A 20,143-nucleotide genomic window follows, 5' to 3' on the forward strand; every position below is an offset into this window, starting at 1 on the left:
TTTTGAAATGAGTAGGAATTTGACATTTCGCATTAAATGTCGAACGTGCAGTGTGCAATGGTGAAGTCAAGAGATTTATCCAGAACAAATGTGTACACTCCACTGAATGGATCTTGGAGATGACGTGTCACTGCCTGAGAGGATACAGATACACGAATGAGCGATGCAGCATATACTATCAGCAGTCAATTGAAAAGATGTCATTTGAATATAAAAATATTTGCTGTTGTGATCTTCACAACTGCGTTTATGTTACATTTAGTTAATAATTCTCGTCATTTTCAGCCCGTTATTGAGAATCTTACTTTTTAACGATCTTTGTTGCGGAGTGAAAGGGGCGGAGTCAAGCGGGCGCATAATCAAGATGGCCACCTTCACTGAAAGGTAAGACAAAGCGGTTCTGTTCTTTCATTGTAGATTTATCATTTGTTTCATTTAATATCTGGGTGTTGGTGGAGATATATTACTACTGTAGATATACACTCAATAATAGTGTCGGCAAAATCACTGTTTCTCCTCTACTGGGGTGTAATTCTGCTGGGAAAGTCTCGATCCCCCTCCAATTGAATTAACGGCTTTGACAGTCAGCCTCCACCGCTGTTAGCAGGGCTGGCTCCTTATCCTGCCTGTAAGTTACTAGTTAACTAACGATAACTAGTAGACTGTAGTCTTTTTTTTTTTATAAGGCCGGTACATCATCTTTATATATTCTATTGTTAATTTAATCGATGCTGGTTTTCTGGTGTGTTCCTGATTTCCGATTGTATGCTAGCTAGTCTTCGTTAGCCGATACGTTAACTAATGCTGTAACTTGGCGTCGTTTCAAGCACATCATCCGGGTTTGACAAAGAGTGTGAATAGTGGAAATTCTCTAGTGCAGGCGTCTGGTGTAACAAGAAAATCTACGCTCTAGTGTTGCTTTAATTACGAAAATGTTAACACTTTGTAGCAGCAGCCGGAAAAGGAAACGGGATATGATTTCGCTGCTTGTATTTTTTCAACAGCCTCTCATTGTAGGACACAGCTTTCACTGCATGAAGACCAAAGTCCAATGTGTGTTTTGTATAAACTTGGGTACTGCAGTTTACTATAGTTTTACTGTTATTGGCCTCTTGAGTAATGACCCGCTTATTGCTCAACAAGCAAGAGTGGCTGAATGAAAATTAAAGTAGTGAAAGTGTAAGGAGTTTAGGTAGTTTATTGTTATTATTATTGTTGTTATTATTAATTTATTTTTATAGGATGGCTCCAGTTCTGGCGTTTTGGCTGGTTCTGTGCCTCAGTGGGACATGGGCTGTGGACAGGGGCAACTTCAAGACCTGTGACCAGAGTGCCTTCTGCAAGTGAGTCCACTGAATGAAATATGGAATAAAATTGTAGTTAACGTGCTGTAAATTTTTTTTTCTCTGTAAAAAGCACTGATTTGTTATTGTCTTAACACGCTATAATAAAATGTAAACAGGCGTCAGCGAGCATTGAAGCCCGGAGAGTCTCCTTATCGAGCCCTGCTGGAGACCATGGAGCTGACCAACACCAGACTCACCCTGCAGCTCATCAATGACAACAACAAGGTACAGATCACTACTCACATGAAAACTACTCTGGAGCCATTTAAGATGATTATATATTTCCATGGGGAGTTATCAGTGAGCCCATATTTAAATGCCTCTGGGTGCAGTTGGTTAGAGCTGAAATCAGTAACAGCACTGGAATCTGGAATTTTGAGTCAGCTGATAAATTAAACTTCCAAGCCATATCCTGTTAGAAATACTGCAAATGTATATTTGTTATCAGCAAAGGTTTTAAGTGTAGCTGTTTTTCTTTCAGTGAAAATAATTGCTTTAAAGATCATTCCATATCAGTAGTTGTCACCTTGGTTGTTTTAAAAGTTTTTCCACAGCGCCCCTCTGTCAGTTATCATATCGTATTGATTCAGTTTAAGAAACAGTTGTGATTGGTGTGGCCTGATGGAAGCCAGGTGCAAGTTTTGTTTTTTTTTAACAGGAGCAAGGCCGGACAGACCTGACAGAGCAATTGAAACATGCACTTTCAGGGAGATGCACCTGGTTCCCAAGCTGAATGGAGCATTTCCTCATAAGCTGAGTTTCAGGCTACCAAGGAAAAAGAAAGCAAAAGAAATTTTCCAACCAGACTTCAATTTAAAAACCAAAAGTCTGCTGCTAAAATGTTATCTATTTGATGACAGATAACTAATTGAAATCACCTTCTGTAATACTGAATTGTATCTACTGCGATTGGCCCTTAATGGAACACTAAGACTTAAACTTCCTGTTGTCTTCCGCTCATGTTTGACTGCGTAACTTCTGTTCTCTACGGTTGTAATTGTGTTTACTCATGTGCAGATGTAAAAGAATGAAATAAATCAGATTAACCTGTGCACATGCATGAAGACATCTGAGTATTGGGGAGAAATGCAGGTGCTCTAATCCGATTTCTCATAAAAAGATAACTGCCGTTATCTGATAAAGTGTATCAGCTTATCCTGTTTACGTGGTCACTTGAATTATATGACAACTTCAGAAATCAGATAATGATCAGAGTTTTGGTGTGCATGGAAACAGACTCACTGATTTTAAAAAAGGCCTACACTTATGAGATTATACGATGATATTTTCTCAATGTCCTTCATCACTCCTTCTGCATCTCTGTCCCTCTCACCTCTTTTGTATTTGGCTGTTAGGTGCGTCTGCTGCTGGAGCTTTACCGTCTTCAGGGAAACATAACAAGGGTGAAGATTAACGAACTGAAGCCTCTAAAGCCTCGGTATGAGGTCCCAGATGTGCTCATCAGGGAGCCACCTACTGAGCCGTAAGTCTCCAGGGGGTGTGAGGTGTGGGCGGGCACAGAGTCGGTCTTAAAACTCAAAATTAGAATAGAGTTTGTAATTCTGCTTGAGATCTGATTACTGATTATTAGTGGCAGATTAGCCTAAAGTTGCACAATTTCCTCTTGCCTTTACACTTACTCCCTAGCTTTATCAGGTAAATCTGATTTAATATATTCAGCTTTGAAGTTTATTATGATGTCTAATGAGTCTGGAGATACAAGTCAAGTATATTTTATTTATATAGTCCTATTAGAGTTGTGAATCCTACTTGGCTTCACTATTCAATATGATTATGATTTTCATGTCTGATTGAAATTTAAAACAATTTTTGATGTATGTGTATTGAATTCTAAATTTTCCACATTACTGCACATATTTAGCTTTTCATTAGTTAATACAAATGGTCAATGTCCAGGGTGTCCCCCGTCTTCGCCCATAAGTAGCTGGGATAGGCTCCAGCCCCCCCCCCCCGTGACCCTAGTGAGGATAAAGCGGGTTCAGAAAATGAATGAATGAATACGAACAGTCAGCCGCAATGTATTTTTCAGTTGAGAAATTGCCATCTCCTCCCAGCCAAGGATATCAAACCACAAATTTGCCTAAAGGGCTTTACAATCTATACAATGCATAACATCTTTTTGTCAGTTTGACTTGGGTAAATTCCACTCAAACAATTTGTACCACAACTTTGCAGTAGATGAAAAGTAGACTATTGATTTAAAACTGTTATTTAAATGAATCCTGCCTTTCTATCCCCTCACCTCTCTGCCCCTCTTTGCCCCCCTCTGTTCCTCAGCTTATCTCTCTTGTCTCAAGACGACAATGGAGTGGTGCTGTCGCTCGGGGCGGAGTCTCAGAGGGTCATTGTCAGCGCTCGTCCCTTCCGATTGGACATCATGGAGGGGCGTGACGTGCTGATGTCACTGAATTCTCGTGGCCTGCTGGCCTTTGAGCACCTGAGGATGCGCAAGGACACGTGAGAAGCCACGCATGCACACACTTTAACAAAATACCAGCCCTCTCTTTTTTTATCTACGTCCTCACTCAGTGGATGATTCCTGTTTTTGTTCCCATGAAATGGTTTGTTTTTGAGTATTGTCTCTGACTTCGTTGTTCTGTCCTCTCTCCCTATCATCCCAGTTTCTCCTATAAAGTAACTAGCACAGTGGCTAGCGTGTGGGATAATATCAAGAGGGTTTTCTCTAGGTAAAGACCCTTAAGCTTTGTGTGTATTCTGTTCCTTGTGCTGATGCTGCCAATAGTGACATAACATGTAGGGACTCCCATCACACTAAATATTGTACTTACCCTGAGACAAGTGACTGAGAGTGAGAGACGGGAGTGGATGAGTGTGTGCATGGCAGTGATTGATATGATCAGGATTAAGTGGGTCAGTTCAACCCTGTTTATTATCTTCACATTTTGATGAATATTCTCTACAATCAAAACAGTTTAGGATGTTGATTATTTTGTGTCTTATTTCACGAAACTAAGTGAATCATGCTGATCATAAGACAATGAATTCACATGTAGAGTCTGTAGGCATAAGAGATTTGAAGTACATCCATCAGATCATTGTCTGATTTTTCTGAATCACACACCAGCGGCTCATCGAACAGACCGATCTAACACTGCAACTGCATGACTGGCTGGGTTTCCTCATTAGTTATGTTGTATAAAATGATATGTTCTGCTTGCTTAGGTCGTGGTCAGTGCTAACTGCGATAGATGGAAGCATAAGTTGTGGATCACTTTAGATAAGTGTAGTCTGTGTCCTGCGTAATAGTTCAGCCAACCCAGCTCCCAAACACCATCAGCAGCATCTCTCTTTGTGGTTATATCTGCATTTTTATTAGGGGTGGTTGTTTTTTTTTGTTGGACTTAACTGATAAACCCTAAGATGCTTCAAAACCATCTTAGATCAGTGCATCCTGTATATGTGCAGGTAACAATAAGCCACCATAAAATCTTTAGCTGCCAAAGGCTTCTGTGAAGGAATATTGGTAATACTGGGTGATGAACTAGATGGACCAATATGTACTGATATTAACTGTGGACACCATATTGATTTGTCTGGTACACTGCCATACTGAAGTATTGTGCAAACAAACAGTTCTAATGCTTTTGTAGGTAGCAAACAATATACTATTGTTGCCTATGAGAAGTACTATGGAGCACTGTGTAGACTCCATTGAAAATGGACCCATATTAACTGTGCACGTCCTTAATAATTGCGTTTACCTTTTATCATTGATCATCCACAAATGGGCTACACTGGGACATTACAAACACAGTAGGAATCCACTCATGACAATCCCACTGTAGTCTGGTTTAGACTTATTGTAAAGAGGAGCCAAGATTAGAGTTCCATACCAGTCTGACAACTTTTATGTTCAGTTTTTCCTTTGTGGGAGTTTGGCACAACAAAAACAGTTTGCATTCTGCTTTTTTATTGTTTGCATGCAGTGTATTCTATGTACTTCTCACAGCGAATAAGCTGCAAACCTATGTAAAGACTCAGTTATGCAAAGAGATACCATAATATACTGTGTAACATCCAGAATCCAAAAATGAATTTTGTGGTCCTCCCGCCAGAACTAGTGTTAGGTTGGGATCTAATCCAAGACACTTGACACCTCGATATATGGCAGATTCACCGGATAAGCATCCCTGTGGGTGTTGCATAACATTTCCTCTAGAGGTCCTGTCCCATAATGCCTAGCTTGAAATAGCCACAAGGTAGGGAGTTGCTCAGTCCCTTTTGTCATTTAGACCTAGTAGAGTTTTTTTTTTTTTTTTCTTTTTTTTAAGTGTAGTGTCAGGAGGCAATCACCAGCATCCCTGTCTGTCTTTTTCCTTTTACTATAATGTAATTTTAATCCCATATATTGCTACACAGCACTAGATACTATGATTTTGCCAAAGTGACATGTCTCTTTGTACACTGTGTTCCCTCTCTCCATTCTCTGCATCGTGGAGCAGTCAGGCAGACCCAGAGGCTGAAAAGAAAGAGGAGGGTGATCCTGAGAACCAGGCTGAGGTACTACACACTGAAACACACACTTCTGTCTGTCCAGCCTCCTTTTTTTTAACACAACACATCTGACTCTATCTCAGTCTTTTCTTAGCCTCTGTATGTAACTGTTCTCCCTCTTTGCTTCCAGACAGGAAAAGAAGAGGAAGAGAAAGTAGAAGATGGCATGTGGGAGGAGACATTTAAATCACACTCAGACAGCAAACCTCATGGTAAGTCCCCAAGTTTTATTGACTTTCCTCCTTCTGAGCCCTTATTTTGCCGGTCCCTCTATCTTCTTTGTTAACTATTCATAAAATTATTATGCTAAGTCTATCAAAAAATAGAGTTAAGGTAACTAACCATGTCTACTGAACATTTCTGAAAACCACATTTATTCACATTTTTTCAGTGTCAATCAATCAAATTTTATTTCTATAGCGCCAAATCATAACAACACTTTGCATATCGAATTGGTTGAAACCAGACTCTCAATGTGTTTTCTCTAATTTAATTTTTTGATATCCTCTGTTTACAGGTCCATCTGCCATTAGTTTAGACTTTTCATTACCGGGGGTGGAGCACGTTTACGGCATCCCAGAACATGCAGATACCCTCAGACTTAAAACAACAGAGTGAGTGACAACAGCATGACACTTTTCTGACAAAAAAGGTGGTCACACGAAAAATTTGTTTTTTTATTCAAGGCTGCTTGTGTGTGTGTGTCTGTTGCAGTAATGGGGATCCATATCGGCTCTATAACCTGGATGTGTTCCAGTATGAACTTTATAACCCAATGGCTCTTTATGGTGCAGTCCCAGTTATGTTAGCTCACAATGCCAAGAGAACCACTGGTATCTTCTGGCTTAATGCTGCTGAGACTTGGGTGGATATTAGCTCCAACACAGCAGGAAAGGTAGGTCCATTTTAGTTTCGGACCCTAGGTTTTGGGCACTAAATATTCAGGTTTTGTTACATTACATGTGCGTCTGATGTTTCTTTCCAGACTGTTTTTGGGAAGATGTTGGATTATGTGCAGGGCTCCAGCGAGACGCCACAGACAGATGTGCGTTGGATCTCTGAAAGCGGGATCATTGATGTCTTCATAATGCTTGGACCAACACCCAAAGATGTCTTCTCTCAGTATGCCTCACTTACAGGTAGAAATATGGATAATGGAGCATAAACGCCTCTGATCCACTGTTAATTTTTTTAAGTGCTATGAGCCTCGTGATCTGAAAGGGTTGAGAGCTTCTTCAAGTATGTTTTATGTTCAAGTTCCACGTTTGTCTTTACTTTCATGCTTTATGTTTTCTTGATTTACTTCTTAATATTCAAGGATTAGAAATACCTTAATATGTCTTAAAATTTAGGAAGGATGGTATTATATTTAATCTGGGACAGAATGAGTGACTGTCACTTTTTATTTTATATCCCATATTAGTTTCTCTTTGGCTGTACATTATTTAATAGAGATGATTTATTTACTGCAAACATGTCTGCACAGGTGAAGTCCTCAGGCTCCACTACCAGGCATCAGATAGCATAAAGCTTTTTAACTCTGAAACCCACATTACTGTGGGTTCTGTGCACAAGCTGACACTACTTGTCCTCTAACAGCATCCATACAGAGTTCAGCAAATGTTCCCTGTAGTCTGATTTGTACAATTATTTTTCTACTGTAATGATATTATTTTCTCATTTTTCATGTATTAAATTAACTTCATATGTGCTTAAAAATGAGCAGATACTGTTGGGGAAAAGATCTTTCAATTTAATGAACTATTCCATTATCCAGCGTTCACAGATTTAATTACTGTAAAACTTGTAGGGGTAAAATGAATTCATTAATTCTCATTTACTAAAATCATGTGTGTCAAGTTGGAATCTGGTTTAACACTGAGCCCTGTCTTTGTTGCTAACATGAATCACAGATATCCACTGAAGATTACATACATTTACACTGAGCTGTTCTTACCCTTTTCTTTCTTCAGTCGGAGTTTCTTTCTTTACCTCTTTGCTTGTGTCTCATGTTGTCCTTCAGGCACACAGGCCTTTCCTCCTTTGGCTGCTCTGGCTTATCACCAGTGTCGCTGGAACTACAACGACCAAGAAGACGTGCAGTCAGTGGATGCTGGCTTTGACGAGCATGATATCCCCTATGACTTTATCTGGCTTGATATCGAGCACACAGACGGGAAGCGCTACTTCACCTGGGATCCACACAAGTTTGCAACGCCAAAAGAAATGCTGCAGGGTATCATGGACAAGAAACGCAAGGTGCACATGAAAAAAATAAACCTTTCTGTGACAGCATCGTACGGTCTTCCACAATGATTTTTGTCTTTTCTCATTGTTTCATTATTATTATTGCTGTTTTTTTAAAAACATTCTGTTCGTCTGTGTCTCATTTCCTGTGTTTTTGTAGATGGTGGCCATTGTGGACCCTCATATCAAAGTGGATAGCAACTACAAGATCCATAATGAAATCCGCTCACGAGGCTTCTATATCAAGAACAAAGATGGGGGAGACTATGAGGGCTGGTGCTGGCCAGGTAAGAATTGAACAGAATTATGAATTGATTGATTCCTTATTGAGCCTGAAGAAAATCTTATTATCCTGAAGCTATATGCAGGCAAAAGATTTTGCAGTGTTAGTTCACAATCAAATTAGCCTGTTTAAGTGAACTGCACTATACTGATGAACAAATAGTAATGCTTTATTTTTATTCAGCCTTTATTTTACCAGGAAGTCCCTTGAAATCAAATCTCTTTTATTCCTAATACTATAACAGTCACTGTAAATACAGTCCTAGTTCATGTATCTATTTTTTATTGTTTATGTAGATGCTTAATCATATAGCACACTATCACTTTTTGCTCTGTGATAATCACACTTATCATAGAGAAATTTTGATTTGCCCTGGTTATAATTTGCAGCTGAGATCTTAGATGTTGAGAGCCTGAATTTCTTTGACACCCACCACTGCAATGTTATGATGATGGATGATGCCTTTCAGGCAGTGCTGGTTATCCAGACTTCACCCGTCCAGACATGAGGGCCTGGTGGGCGAGTATGTTTGCCTATGATCAGTATGAGGTGAGTCCAGTGGTCACTTCTGTGCTAAAGATTGTAGGAGCATGAAAATAATTATTCCATGTACAGAACAGTTGCTTATCTCTGATATTCAAAACTGAGGCCCCTCACACATACTTTGTTTTGGGGGGAAAATGGGCTCAGAGATTAAGCTCAAGCAAGCAAACCCCTACTGTTTTCAACCCATTGTTAGTCCCTCTGACATAATTTTATAATGCCATGAAGATGTAATATTTCTGAGATGGTTAACACACTGTGAAAATCTCATACTGTTGTAATCACACAAATACACCTATTTTAGGATGTTGTTCTTTGTGCTTATGAAAAAAAAGTGATTAAAGAGGACTCGCACTGAGAAACGGTCACAATTACAATATTTTACAAAGTAACATCCTCTCTCAGGGCTCCATGGAGAACTTGTACACGTGGAATGACATGAATGAGCCATCGGTATTTAATGGGCCAGAGGTCACCATGCACAAAGATGCAACGCATGGAGCATGGGAGCACCGTGACGTCCATAACCTCTATGGGCTCTATGTGGTGAGTAAACACTGGCTAAACTTTATTGACAAAATACCTTTGATGTTTCTGGAATTTAAATATTTAAGTGATGGACATCCTGTTATATTGTGGTAATATGATGATGATTTGTTTTTTTGCTTTCTTTTTGTGATTTGCAGCAAATGGCCACAGCGGACGGTCAGATCCAGAGGTCAGGAGGAGTTGAACGACCATTTGTCCTGACCAGGGCTTTCTTCGCTGGGTCACAGCGCTACGGTGAACATCTTATTACCTTTGCCTTCTGAATCTCTACAGAAAAACCTTTTTTGTCCTACACGTCTTCAGCCTCTGTTTTTAATTAGATCATAGTGTGTCCACCTCTTGGTGTGACTCATTTGGGCATGTGTGTACTCAATGCACTCAGATACAGCACAAATTAACTACAGCAAGACCTTTTAGAAGAGGCAACCTTGATCTGGTTACTAAAAACAACCTGGCACAGTTTCTTGATCAAACTCTTAAAGTTTGAGCTGAACACCTCCAGGAACCAGGTGTGCTATGCATTCTGGGATGTAGCAGAGCACACAAACTGGGAGTAGAAGCTAATTATTCCATGTTAAATTGTCCAGCAGTGTTTCTCCCACAGAAGTATTAAATATGCATTAATCTAGCACACAGGACCTTCCAATATTTACTGTCTTTAAGCCAAGCGAACATTCTCACGTGGTTAGTAGTGATGCATTTGTAGGTTAAAAAGTTTTTCTTTGTAAAAAGAAAAGGAATTTTTGGAAAACACTCCAAGTTTAGTAATTCAACTGATTTTAAATCAGAGTAAACTATGGAGGTTCAAATGCCTTCAAACAGGGTTCCTGCAGGGTCTTAAAAAGTCTTAAGTCTTGAATTTACAAATCTGCATTTAATACCTTACAAAAGGTCTTAAGTTATGTTGCCATATACTGCCATAAATGTGTTTAAATGTATCTGGGAAATGTCCAAACTGCCAAGAAAGTAACATTAGCCAGCTCAGTTCCACCCGTTCCAACCCGACAATTTGTAGTAAAATTAGGAACCAATTATTGCAAACTGTACAGCCCCTGGTGAGAAATTACTTGGAAGGGTGGGAATCAAGGCATTGGAGGAAATGAATAAATTTTCCTAAATTCTAGGAGTCACAAATTTTTTTTCAGTATGGTCATAAAATAGGCATTAAACTCTGTTCTAAGTAGTTTTAAAAAGGTCTTAAAAAGTCGTAAATTTAACTTTTAGGAACCCTGCTCAAACCACAGTCAAACAAGAGTTCACAACATACAGGGTTCTGCGTTTTAACATTATACAAATATTTTGTTATTTAATAAGTTTGACAATAGATTGAATTGGGAAGTAGGTTTGTGTAACACTGCTGTGTCCTGTCAAAAGAACCCTTTTATGTTAAATGTTAAGTTTGGGTGTGTTCCTGCAGGTGCTGTGTGGACAGGTGATAATGCTGCTGAGTGGGACCACCTTAAGATCTCCATCCCCATGTGTCTGAGTCTGGGTCTGGTTGGAATCTCGTTCTGTGGTGGTGAGTGATCATTTAGTTTATACAGTAACACTATACATGCAACCAGTCATCTTGCTGGAGTGATGTAGAAATGCATACTAGGACCTTGTTTCTTCAACCAACCTAGTTTAGATGGACCAAATTTTGAATGTTGAGTGCCATTCAGGTGTTGAACAGCTTAATCTCTTGATCAGTCGTAAAATAATTAGAATCAACATAATTTGCTGTGACATGTTGCAGCCTAAACTCACTCTCATTCTAGCCTTGTGCAATGACAGTGAATGGTGAAACAAATCTGTGTAAAACCTATCCTTGAAGGAAAGAAGCTGAATCTTTATTAAAATCCGTTTTCCTAAATATTTCCTCTGACACAGATCTCCTTAGAGTGTTTTAGTAGTTTCCATAGAAACCTACACAGATAAACTGCAGGAGGTGTTTCCATGGTGAAGACACAGGGTTCCTGATTTGTATATTAAACACTTCAGATCTGCTGGCTCTGTGTCTGACATTCTGTATTCATGATTAAGCAAAGCTTACCTTCAGGATCAGATCGGGTGTTTTGTCTGTGATTAACATGTAACATTTGCACCAAAAGAGCAAGAAAACTACACAGTTATTTCTCTCCACTTCCTTAAAAGCAGAACTTTTAATCTCAGATATAAGCCTCAACAACAGCAAGTAAAACAAAAAAACAAATAAACAGCCAGCACATGACTAACTCTTATCACGCTGTCTGTTTCGTAGCTGATGTGGGAGGATTCTTCAAGTCTCCAAGCACTGAGCTGCTGGTCCGTTGGTATCAGACGGGTGCATACCAGCCGTTCTTCCGTGCACATGCTCACCTGGACACGCCCCGCCGTGAGCCCTGGCTGTTTGGCCCTGAAAACACAGCGCTGATTCGTGATGCAGTGCGCCAGCGCTACACCCTGCTGCCCTACTGGTACCAGCAGTTTTACCTGGCATACCACACTGGACAACCTGTTATGAGGTGAATATGCATGTGTTTTATGTTCAATAGAAATAAAAAATAAAATAAAAATGGACGTCAATATAAACATCAGTTTTCTCCGGCTTTCTTAAGTGTCCTGATAATCCTGTCAGCAGCTACTGCTAATAATGCAGTGTATACAGACTCAATATTACATATGTGCACTTTTAGAATTTCATATTTTATGTAAATATAATATAACAAGGTGTCTGTTGTGTTAATCCCTTGTACCGTGGGTTAGAGTTTTTCCATTCCTCTGTATATATAAACAGTGAATTGACAATAAAGCTGATGTTGACCCTGGACATTAATACTTTTACTGTCAGATCGCCAACATATAAAGGAAAGGTGTGCCTGACTCGTCTGTAGGGCCTAGCAATAATATGAAGTGAAATATTAAAATAAGCTGACAAATGTCCTGTGCTTGGCTAGATAAACCACAGATTTGTGTGATTAAATCTGACAGAATAGTGTCAATATCAGTTTTCATTGTGGCACCACACTGCAGAGCATCGGCGAGCACTGTCTGTCCAATAAATGTTTAATAAAGTGATGTTTATCCCGGTCTCGACTAATGAAAATGCACCATAGTATTTTGAATCCAGTGCAGATTTTACTAACAAACACAATGCACTGTATTATCATGTTCATCTTGTATAAAATACTTGTTAACTCTGGTCCTGATTATCTGTTTTAGACCTCTGTGGGTGGAATATCCTCAGGATCCGGCTACTTTTGCTTTGGACGATGAGTTCCTTATCGGTGAGATGTATAAATAGACACAAACTGTTTTTGTTATTGTTGGTTTTTATTTTAGTTTTTACTTCCGTTTAGCTTCATCAACCATGAAGTGGACTGTTTTTGGAAATAGAATTGAAGTTAACCAATGAGTTGCCAAATACAGTATTACATTAATCATCAACTATTTTCAAAATTATGTTAAATATATTTGTTAAAAAATGCAAATTCTCAGGTTCTAACATCTTAAACTTTACCTTTTTTACATCTCTGTCACAGTAAACTAAATTTTTTAAGGATGTCAGTTCTGTCTTTGAGAATCACTAATAAACATTTTTATCCTTTTTCTGATATTTTGTAGACCAAGCACTACATCCTTTAAATCAAATTGGCAGATTTAATTGACAGTGATATTTTTGGATCTTTACTTGGAAGACATGTGGTCACATTGGTCTCTGAATGTCAAAATATTTAAAGAGGCTCTGCAGCTCAGCCCTCCAAACTTTATGGAGGTTGTATCAAAGCCCTGTCAGGTAGATGTAGGAATGTAGGTTAGACCTCTTTGGAGAACGAAGTGTTCTAGTAGCTCTGACACAAACATTCCTTTTGAGTAAAACCCATTCTCTCATTAATTCTTAGAATTTCACATTTTGACCCAAGCCAACCAGCATTTTTGACTTAATTTTTCCTTTGTTAATGACTCAAACTTGGAAAAGTTTAATTACTTTTATTCTACAGGCATTTTACTTGTACAGCAGTGTAGTTGACAGAAATCATGTCCTTTTTATTTTGATATAAAACACTGAAAACTGCTCCTCACCTTCCATTTCTTGTTGCAGGAAGAGACTTGTTGGTGCATCCAGTCACAGAGGAAGGAGCCAGGGGAGTTACTGCCTACCTACCAGGCAAAGACGAGGTGAGAAGGAATGGCAGAGCCTTCAATATGTCTTACATTTTCCTTTTAATGTCACCAGGTCTAGAGTTTTAGTGTTTTGAAACCTTGTCCTTGTGTGTGTGTGTCTACATAGGTCTGGTTCGATGTCAACACCTTCCAGAAACACAACGGAGCCCAGAACCTGTACATCCCTGTCACCATGAGCTCTGTAAGTCCCACAAACTGCACCCACCTTAAGTCTATAAAAGCACTCATTACCCCCAACCAAATGCCTTTTGTGTTTCACGTAAAATACAGCAAATTTTTACAGTGCAGTCTAGGGTTAGTGTAGTATCTATATCATAATACAGGAAGGTCTCAGAGCGTCTGTGTGTGTATATGCATGGTTCCAAGAAACTGAGATGTTTTTAACTGGCCAATTTGGTACCTACAGTTGAGGAATAGTCCCAACTCCACATTAAAGATCTGATTGATAGGACCAATATTTTGGGAGATATTAGTAATTTTGGAATACAATAGCCTAGGGCTATGCAATTAATCGAAATTCAACTATGATTTCGATTATTACACGCAACAATTACAAAAATTATGTAATCGAGAAAAAACGATTATTAATTTTGAGTTGTTTTAATTCACGCGCACGCAAGCTCCCATGAGCTGCTCTGCCCCGCCCCCCTCTAAGCTACTGCTGCCTGCTAGCCGGCAGGTCCACCCGAAGAGGAAAGTTGTAACTAGCGGTCTGGAAAAATGGTAGGAGAATCCCAGCAGAAGTGCTTGGTAAACAAAAGAGGCAAGTCAAATTCAATTGTATGGAATCACTTTGGGTTTGATGAAGAAGACGAAAACGCATCACGCGCAAAAAGTGTTTCGTAGTTGTGTCCGCACCGACTGCTAATACAACAAACCTTTTTAACCATCTAAAGTTTAACCACCGCCACCTTTATCATAATCTTATGAAAAACTGAAACGCATAAAAACAACTTCGTCCGCAATGCAATCTTCAGTCTCCGAATCTCTTTACGCTGCAACTCCCGTATTAACCTAACCCTAACCCGTATAACCCTAACGTATGTATTCTAGATGGCTGATGTATACAGAAGGCTTTAACTGAAACCTCACAGCACGCCACTGAATTTACTATGTTTCATACTACATTGAACATACTTGAATTTATAATTTGCACTTTACGTGAGTTTTTTTTTTTTTTTAATTGCTACAGTTCTATGGCAAGTCTATAGCAGTTTAATTCCAGTGCACTATTTATTTACAAAAGGAAACATACTTGAATTTACAGTACACTTATTTGCATTCAAAGATTTTTTTGTTTCATACAAAAGTGAACATACTTTATTTTAGTGGTTAAAAGCTTTATTTATGTTTAAAGAGTATATTTTACATTGCTTTGCAAGAAAAAAATAAACAACTTTAAGGTTAACAAATAATCGTTTTTAATAATCGTGATTTCAATTATTGCTAAAATAATCGTGATTATTTTTTTTTTCTATAATCGAGCAGCCCTACAATAGCCTTACAGTCACGTTGCTATGCCCATGACGGTTGACGGGAAGCACAGTACCACACTGCATGATGGGAAATTAAGTTAAAAACAGGAACGACACATTTACTAACTTCAGTCCCTAGATCAGTATTAATATAACGCACTAGTATTTGTATGTAAGCATTTGTACCGTTGTACTAAAACTGTACATTTGCTCATCTAAGTTATTGACTAAAGAAAATACAGACCATGAATCTCACCATTGTGTTCACATTTTTTTGTGTTGTAAAAAGAAAGAACTGATTAATATAACTATTTCCCTGTAGATTAGTCTTTTAAACATCCTTCTCCTTTTTTCTCCTAATTTCAAATATTCAAATAGGTGATATGCAAATGTCCTATTTTATTTATTGTCAAAAGGGAGACTTTACACATGTATTTATAAAAATATTGTCAAGTTTTAGCCAAAATATCCTTCTGTTTTCATTCTCTAAGAGTCACTGTAACAGATATCAATAATAGTAACTGTGTGATACTGTGATGTTTTCCTACCATCAGATATTGTCATTTCTTTGAGCGGCTGTAGTTTCTAAATTGGTCATTTCTCTCTATTTTTTCTGGTTTAAAAATGGAGTCTTTTGTCTTTCTGGCAGATTCCTGTTTTCCAACGTGGAGGATCCATTATTCCCAGGAAGCTTAGAGTCCGCCGGTCCTCCTCCTGCATGGAACATGATCCCTACACTTTGTATGTGGCTCTGAATCCACAGGTAAGATGAATCTTCAGTACACACCTTAAACAGCTGTACAGAAATGTGTACTTATTTTGATGACTTTCACGTCAAGTTGCATTTAAAAGATGTGAATGTCTTTACAGCGAACTGCAGAAGGAGAAATCTACATCGATGACGGCCACACCTTCAACTATGAAAAGCAGGAGTTCATCCACAGGAGGCTGATGTTTGCCAACAACGTCCTCTCCTCTGTGTGAGTGATGAGTAAACATTCACTCTGTGGATACGCTTGATATGAGCAGGCATTGCCTTTCAAACTGGTTGTGTGACTCTTTTTTTTCCCCATCACATCCACAGTAACCTTAATCCAGAAGCCCGGTTTACTACTCGCTCCTGGATCGAACGTGTCGTCATACTGGGCGCAAGTAAACCCAGCAAGGTTACACTTAAGACTGCTGGTGAGTGCAGGATCTCTTTTACGTGGAAAGTCTGTTTCTGTAGTTTTATCTCATCATTTTAATAATGGAAAAGACCTCTCTGCTTGTACATTCACATTGCAGGCCTCAATGGTCAGTTTATGCTTATTGTTTGTTTTTAATGTGGCCAGTAATGAATTCCTGTACAAACCGGTCACAGTCCTGAATTATGATCAGCTGGTGAATCTGACTGTGACTGCTAGTCATAAATTTGTTTAAACTTCATTTTTAGGGTCTTAACTTCTGACTGCACTTGTATGAGGTTTACCATATTTGTACTGACAGACTTCCACAAGTGCAGAGCTGTGATGAATGTAGGTCTGAAGTTGCAAAAAAAAAGAAGAGACCCATATTTGATTTCAGACCACATATTGAAGTGGCCCACATCAGAACTGAAGTCGATGGATCTCATGTAGTTTGTGGTGTTCGTGGTGAGACTCACATGAGCAGAAAATTATATTTTGCCCCCTTTTTTCAGCATGTTAAGAGGATTTTTCTTTTCTCACTGGATTAATTTTCATTGCTTAAATGTAAATGTTTTCGAGAGCCCTAAGTGACGTGTGTTTCATTCTGTTGAATAGTCCAAGACTAAGAGCAAATTAGATTAGATTAAACTTTTTTGTCATGGCATGTCACAGGTACAAGGCAACAAAATGCAGGTTGCGTCTAACCAGAATGTAAATTGGATCTGAATAGTAATAGAAAGTGAATATAAACAGTATCAATATAATATTTACAGTAAATATGAATATTTGAATACAGCAGTAGAATAAGAATAGGGCAATGTGAATATTTACAGTATACTAGATGAATAGTGCAGGAGAGTGCATGAAGGTGCAAGGATGAGGTTATGAGTGCAACATTGTCATGTCAGTCAGTTTAACTGGGGGAAAAGGAGCGGCAGGGTGGAAGTAGGGAAGCCAAGTTCAGCAGGCAGACGGCTGATAGGAAAAAGCCGTTCCTGAACCTGGTTGTTTTAGTCCGAAGGCTCCTGTAGCACCTTCCCAAGGGCAGGAGAGAAAACAAACTGTGCGCTGGGGGACAGGAATCTTTGCAGTTGTTCTTTGCTCTCCTGATGCAACGCTTCCCAAATGTTACATTGAAATCACCAACACCATTAGTTCTTAATTATCTAAATAGTTGCTGACAATGAAAGTGAAATAAATTCTGGATGAATAAAAATACATTGAGACATGGAAGAGGCTTCATTAGGGTGTAAAACACATTGAATATAGATGCTCTGTGTAAAACTCAAGTTGTCATGTCATTGATAGTAGAAGCAGTGTCCAAATAATTCAACTTAGTACTAGGAATACAGCTGATTACTGAACATTTTTATCATGTTTCTTGTTGTTAAACTTTTAGCCAAACACCAACCTCTGATCTGAGCCTACTTTTTTTTTTACATGCTGTTTATTTGTGAGGTTGAATGACATTTACGTGTCTCATCTGCTTCCTGTTGTCATGTCTTGTTTTTTTTGCCCCACATACAGATGGTCAGGAGAGCACCGTAGACTTCGACTTTGACGCCTCCATGTCTGTGTTGACGCTGCGTAAGCCCGGTATGAACGCTGGGGAAGACTGGACTGTGAAGCTTCAGTAACCGTGGAGACGGGAACAGCGGAGTAGTAGAAGAGAATGGCGAACTGAACTGAAGGAGGGAGAGAAAGAGGAAACAGACACAAGATGCCAATACTAAGACTAATGAAAATGAGACAACAGGATATCCAACATAAAGGACATTAACACAAGACACATTCACACACAAACCCATGTAGACCAGTTAGTCCAACTGAACTATGTAATGTCTCTGCCATGTCCGTCTTGTGTTCAGTCACACTGTAATACCTAACACAAAGGGTGACTACTAGATAGATTTGTTTTTAATATAGATAACAAACGAGCAGTTCAAATTGTGTCATTGTAATGAGTCATTGGAGGAAAAAATGCATTAAGGCACTCTTTTTTTTTTTTTTTCGTCCACTTTGTCCATCCACTGTGGGAGATTGTCTGGCATTTGGAAAAATGAAGGCTCATGTTCAACCCAGGTGCTCCCCCTGCTGGTGGTTCCCTGTATCTGTTTCTGACTAGAGACTTTAATATCATTCCATCCCGCTTTAAGGCGAAACACTTAAAACCATTTCTTGCCACATTTCATTCACATTCAGAGAGCGCTTTTCAATTCTGTAACTCGTCACTGCTCTTTTCTCCCATGTTTCTTAAATTTTTACACAAAATGTAGAGAAATAATCACTTCTAGCCAAATCATTCTTGTTCAGCCTCTCCCTAAATGAGTGAATTTGTGTGTATGGAAATGGAGATGTTTCTTTTTCTGAGCTGTTTAACTGTAGCACCGAGGCACCAGGGGTCATTCAGGGGCTTGAACCACTGATGAATGCGCCAATCATCCTGTTGACGTGCTTTATCTGTTTTATCAATTTTTGTTCCAACATTGTTTACTAGATTATTTTAATGCACTTGAGGAAAAATAAAAAAAATACTGTTGCTTAGATTTTCATGTGTTCGTAGATATTAAGAGAGTCCAGGGTTTCCAGTTCAACATTTGTAATATTTTTGCCCAGTCATAGACTTCATCAGTCATCCACAGATATCCATTGGTTATTTTAAATATCCAAATAATCCACCGAAGAGTCTGGATTATGTCCTGTCAAGACAAAACATCAGGCATTTTGTTGTTTTGAGTTTGTCTCTTGATTGTTTTTATGATCATAAATGTACATGTTGCTGCAATTTTGTTGGAAATGGCTTGAGCTGATGGAAGTGGAAGAACAGATTTGAAGTTGTCAAATGTACTCTAAAAGATGAGACCAAGTGAAAATAAAGTTGACCAAATCTACTGAAATGCTTGCTTTTGTTTTGTTTTTGCTGCCACCACTTTGAATTTCTCCCACTGGGGTTCATAAAAAGATTGAAGAGCATATTATGAATATCTCACACCCCTATTTTCTTGACAGGTTGACAGTAGGTCTTAAAGATCTGGTTTTAGATGCAAATCACACCAGCAGTCTCCAGTGATGAGTCAAATCTCTGACCTATTGAGAATTTTTTTTTACTGTTTATCTAAACTTTATCTACTAAACTGCACCTGTTTATTCGCGGCTGATTACAGTCAATCATGTTGCTGTTTTTAAATAACTAAGTTTTGAGTTTGTTTACAATAATCGAGTACAGGAATAGTAAATTTTGATCAATATTTTCCAAAAACAGTGACATTATTCCATACAGCAAGAATCTGTAAGGAGTGAGGGGAAAGTACAGTGTGTAATATAAAGTTGCAGTTTCTTAAGAATAACACAAGTAAACAACACAGAGGAGAATAAAATACTGTGACGAGGGTATGTGGGGTAACACGGAGGGTGATGATTCTAGTTTCTTGAGAAGTTACTGCGAATTATTAGAAAAAGTGAGATGGTTTAAAGTATAAGGTGACCGTCGACAGAACTTATTGTATTGTACATGCTGACATCCACAAATAAACACAGATGAGGTTAAAGAGGGGTGACAGGGTATGTTTATGATCAAGAGGAAGAAGGTGAATTGTGAAACCACAAATTAAATAATTGGACAGTCAGTTTTATTATACTGTGTTAAATTGTAATCAGATTCAGATCCTACAGAAGCTCTACTGACCTAATTTCTCTGCCACACTATCCCAATAAGATCTCCAAAAATGTAATATGGTAAGTGACTAAATTTAAAGTGAATCAAATTACTATTTCAGATTCCTTCCATCAGACTTAATTGGATTCACTGAAATAAGTTTACCAGACTGTAAAAAAAAAATACAAACATCC

General features: G+C 38.6%; 1 protein-coding gene across 2 annotated transcripts; it reads left to right on the forward strand.

Moving 5' to 3' along the window:
• The first annotated feature begins 262 nt into the window (after window positions 1-262).
• On the forward strand, window positions 263-19,191 carry ganabb (glucosidase II alpha subunit b). 2 transcript variants are annotated; one of them, XM_030145961.1, is made up of 25 exons: window positions 263-384; window positions 1,242-1,343; window positions 1,463-1,571; window positions 2,702-2,829; window positions 3,645-3,824; window positions 3,989-4,054; window positions 5,831-5,888; window positions 6,013-6,094; window positions 6,400-6,496; window positions 6,597-6,777; window positions 6,868-7,021; window positions 7,906-8,141; window positions 8,290-8,416; window positions 8,882-8,961; window positions 9,361-9,501; window positions 9,642-9,738; window positions 10,922-11,023; window positions 11,747-11,990; window positions 12,688-12,752; window positions 13,568-13,644; window positions 13,757-13,831; window positions 15,775-15,888; window positions 15,996-16,105; window positions 16,210-16,310; window positions 17,822-19,191. In XM_030145961.1, the coding sequence occupies exons 1-25, from the start codon at window positions 365-367 to the stop codon at window positions 17,929-17,931; spliced, it is 2,856 nt and encodes a 951-aa protein (XP_030001821.1). In that variant the 5' UTR covers window positions 263-364; the 3' UTR covers window positions 17,932-19,191. The 2 variants fall into 2 exon arrangements, with proteins under 2 accessions (XP_030001821.1, XP_030001822.1); XM_030145962.1 differs by lacking the exon at window positions 3,989-4,054.
• Window positions 19,192-20,143: the final 952 nt, after the last annotated feature.

This window comes from Sphaeramia orbicularis, chromosome 10 (genome assembly GCF_902148855.1).
Source record: "Sphaeramia orbicularis chromosome 10, fSphaOr1.1, whole genome shotgun sequence".
NCBI classification, from domain to species: Eukaryota; Metazoa; Chordata; class Actinopteri; order Kurtiformes; family Apogonidae; genus Sphaeramia; species Sphaeramia orbicularis.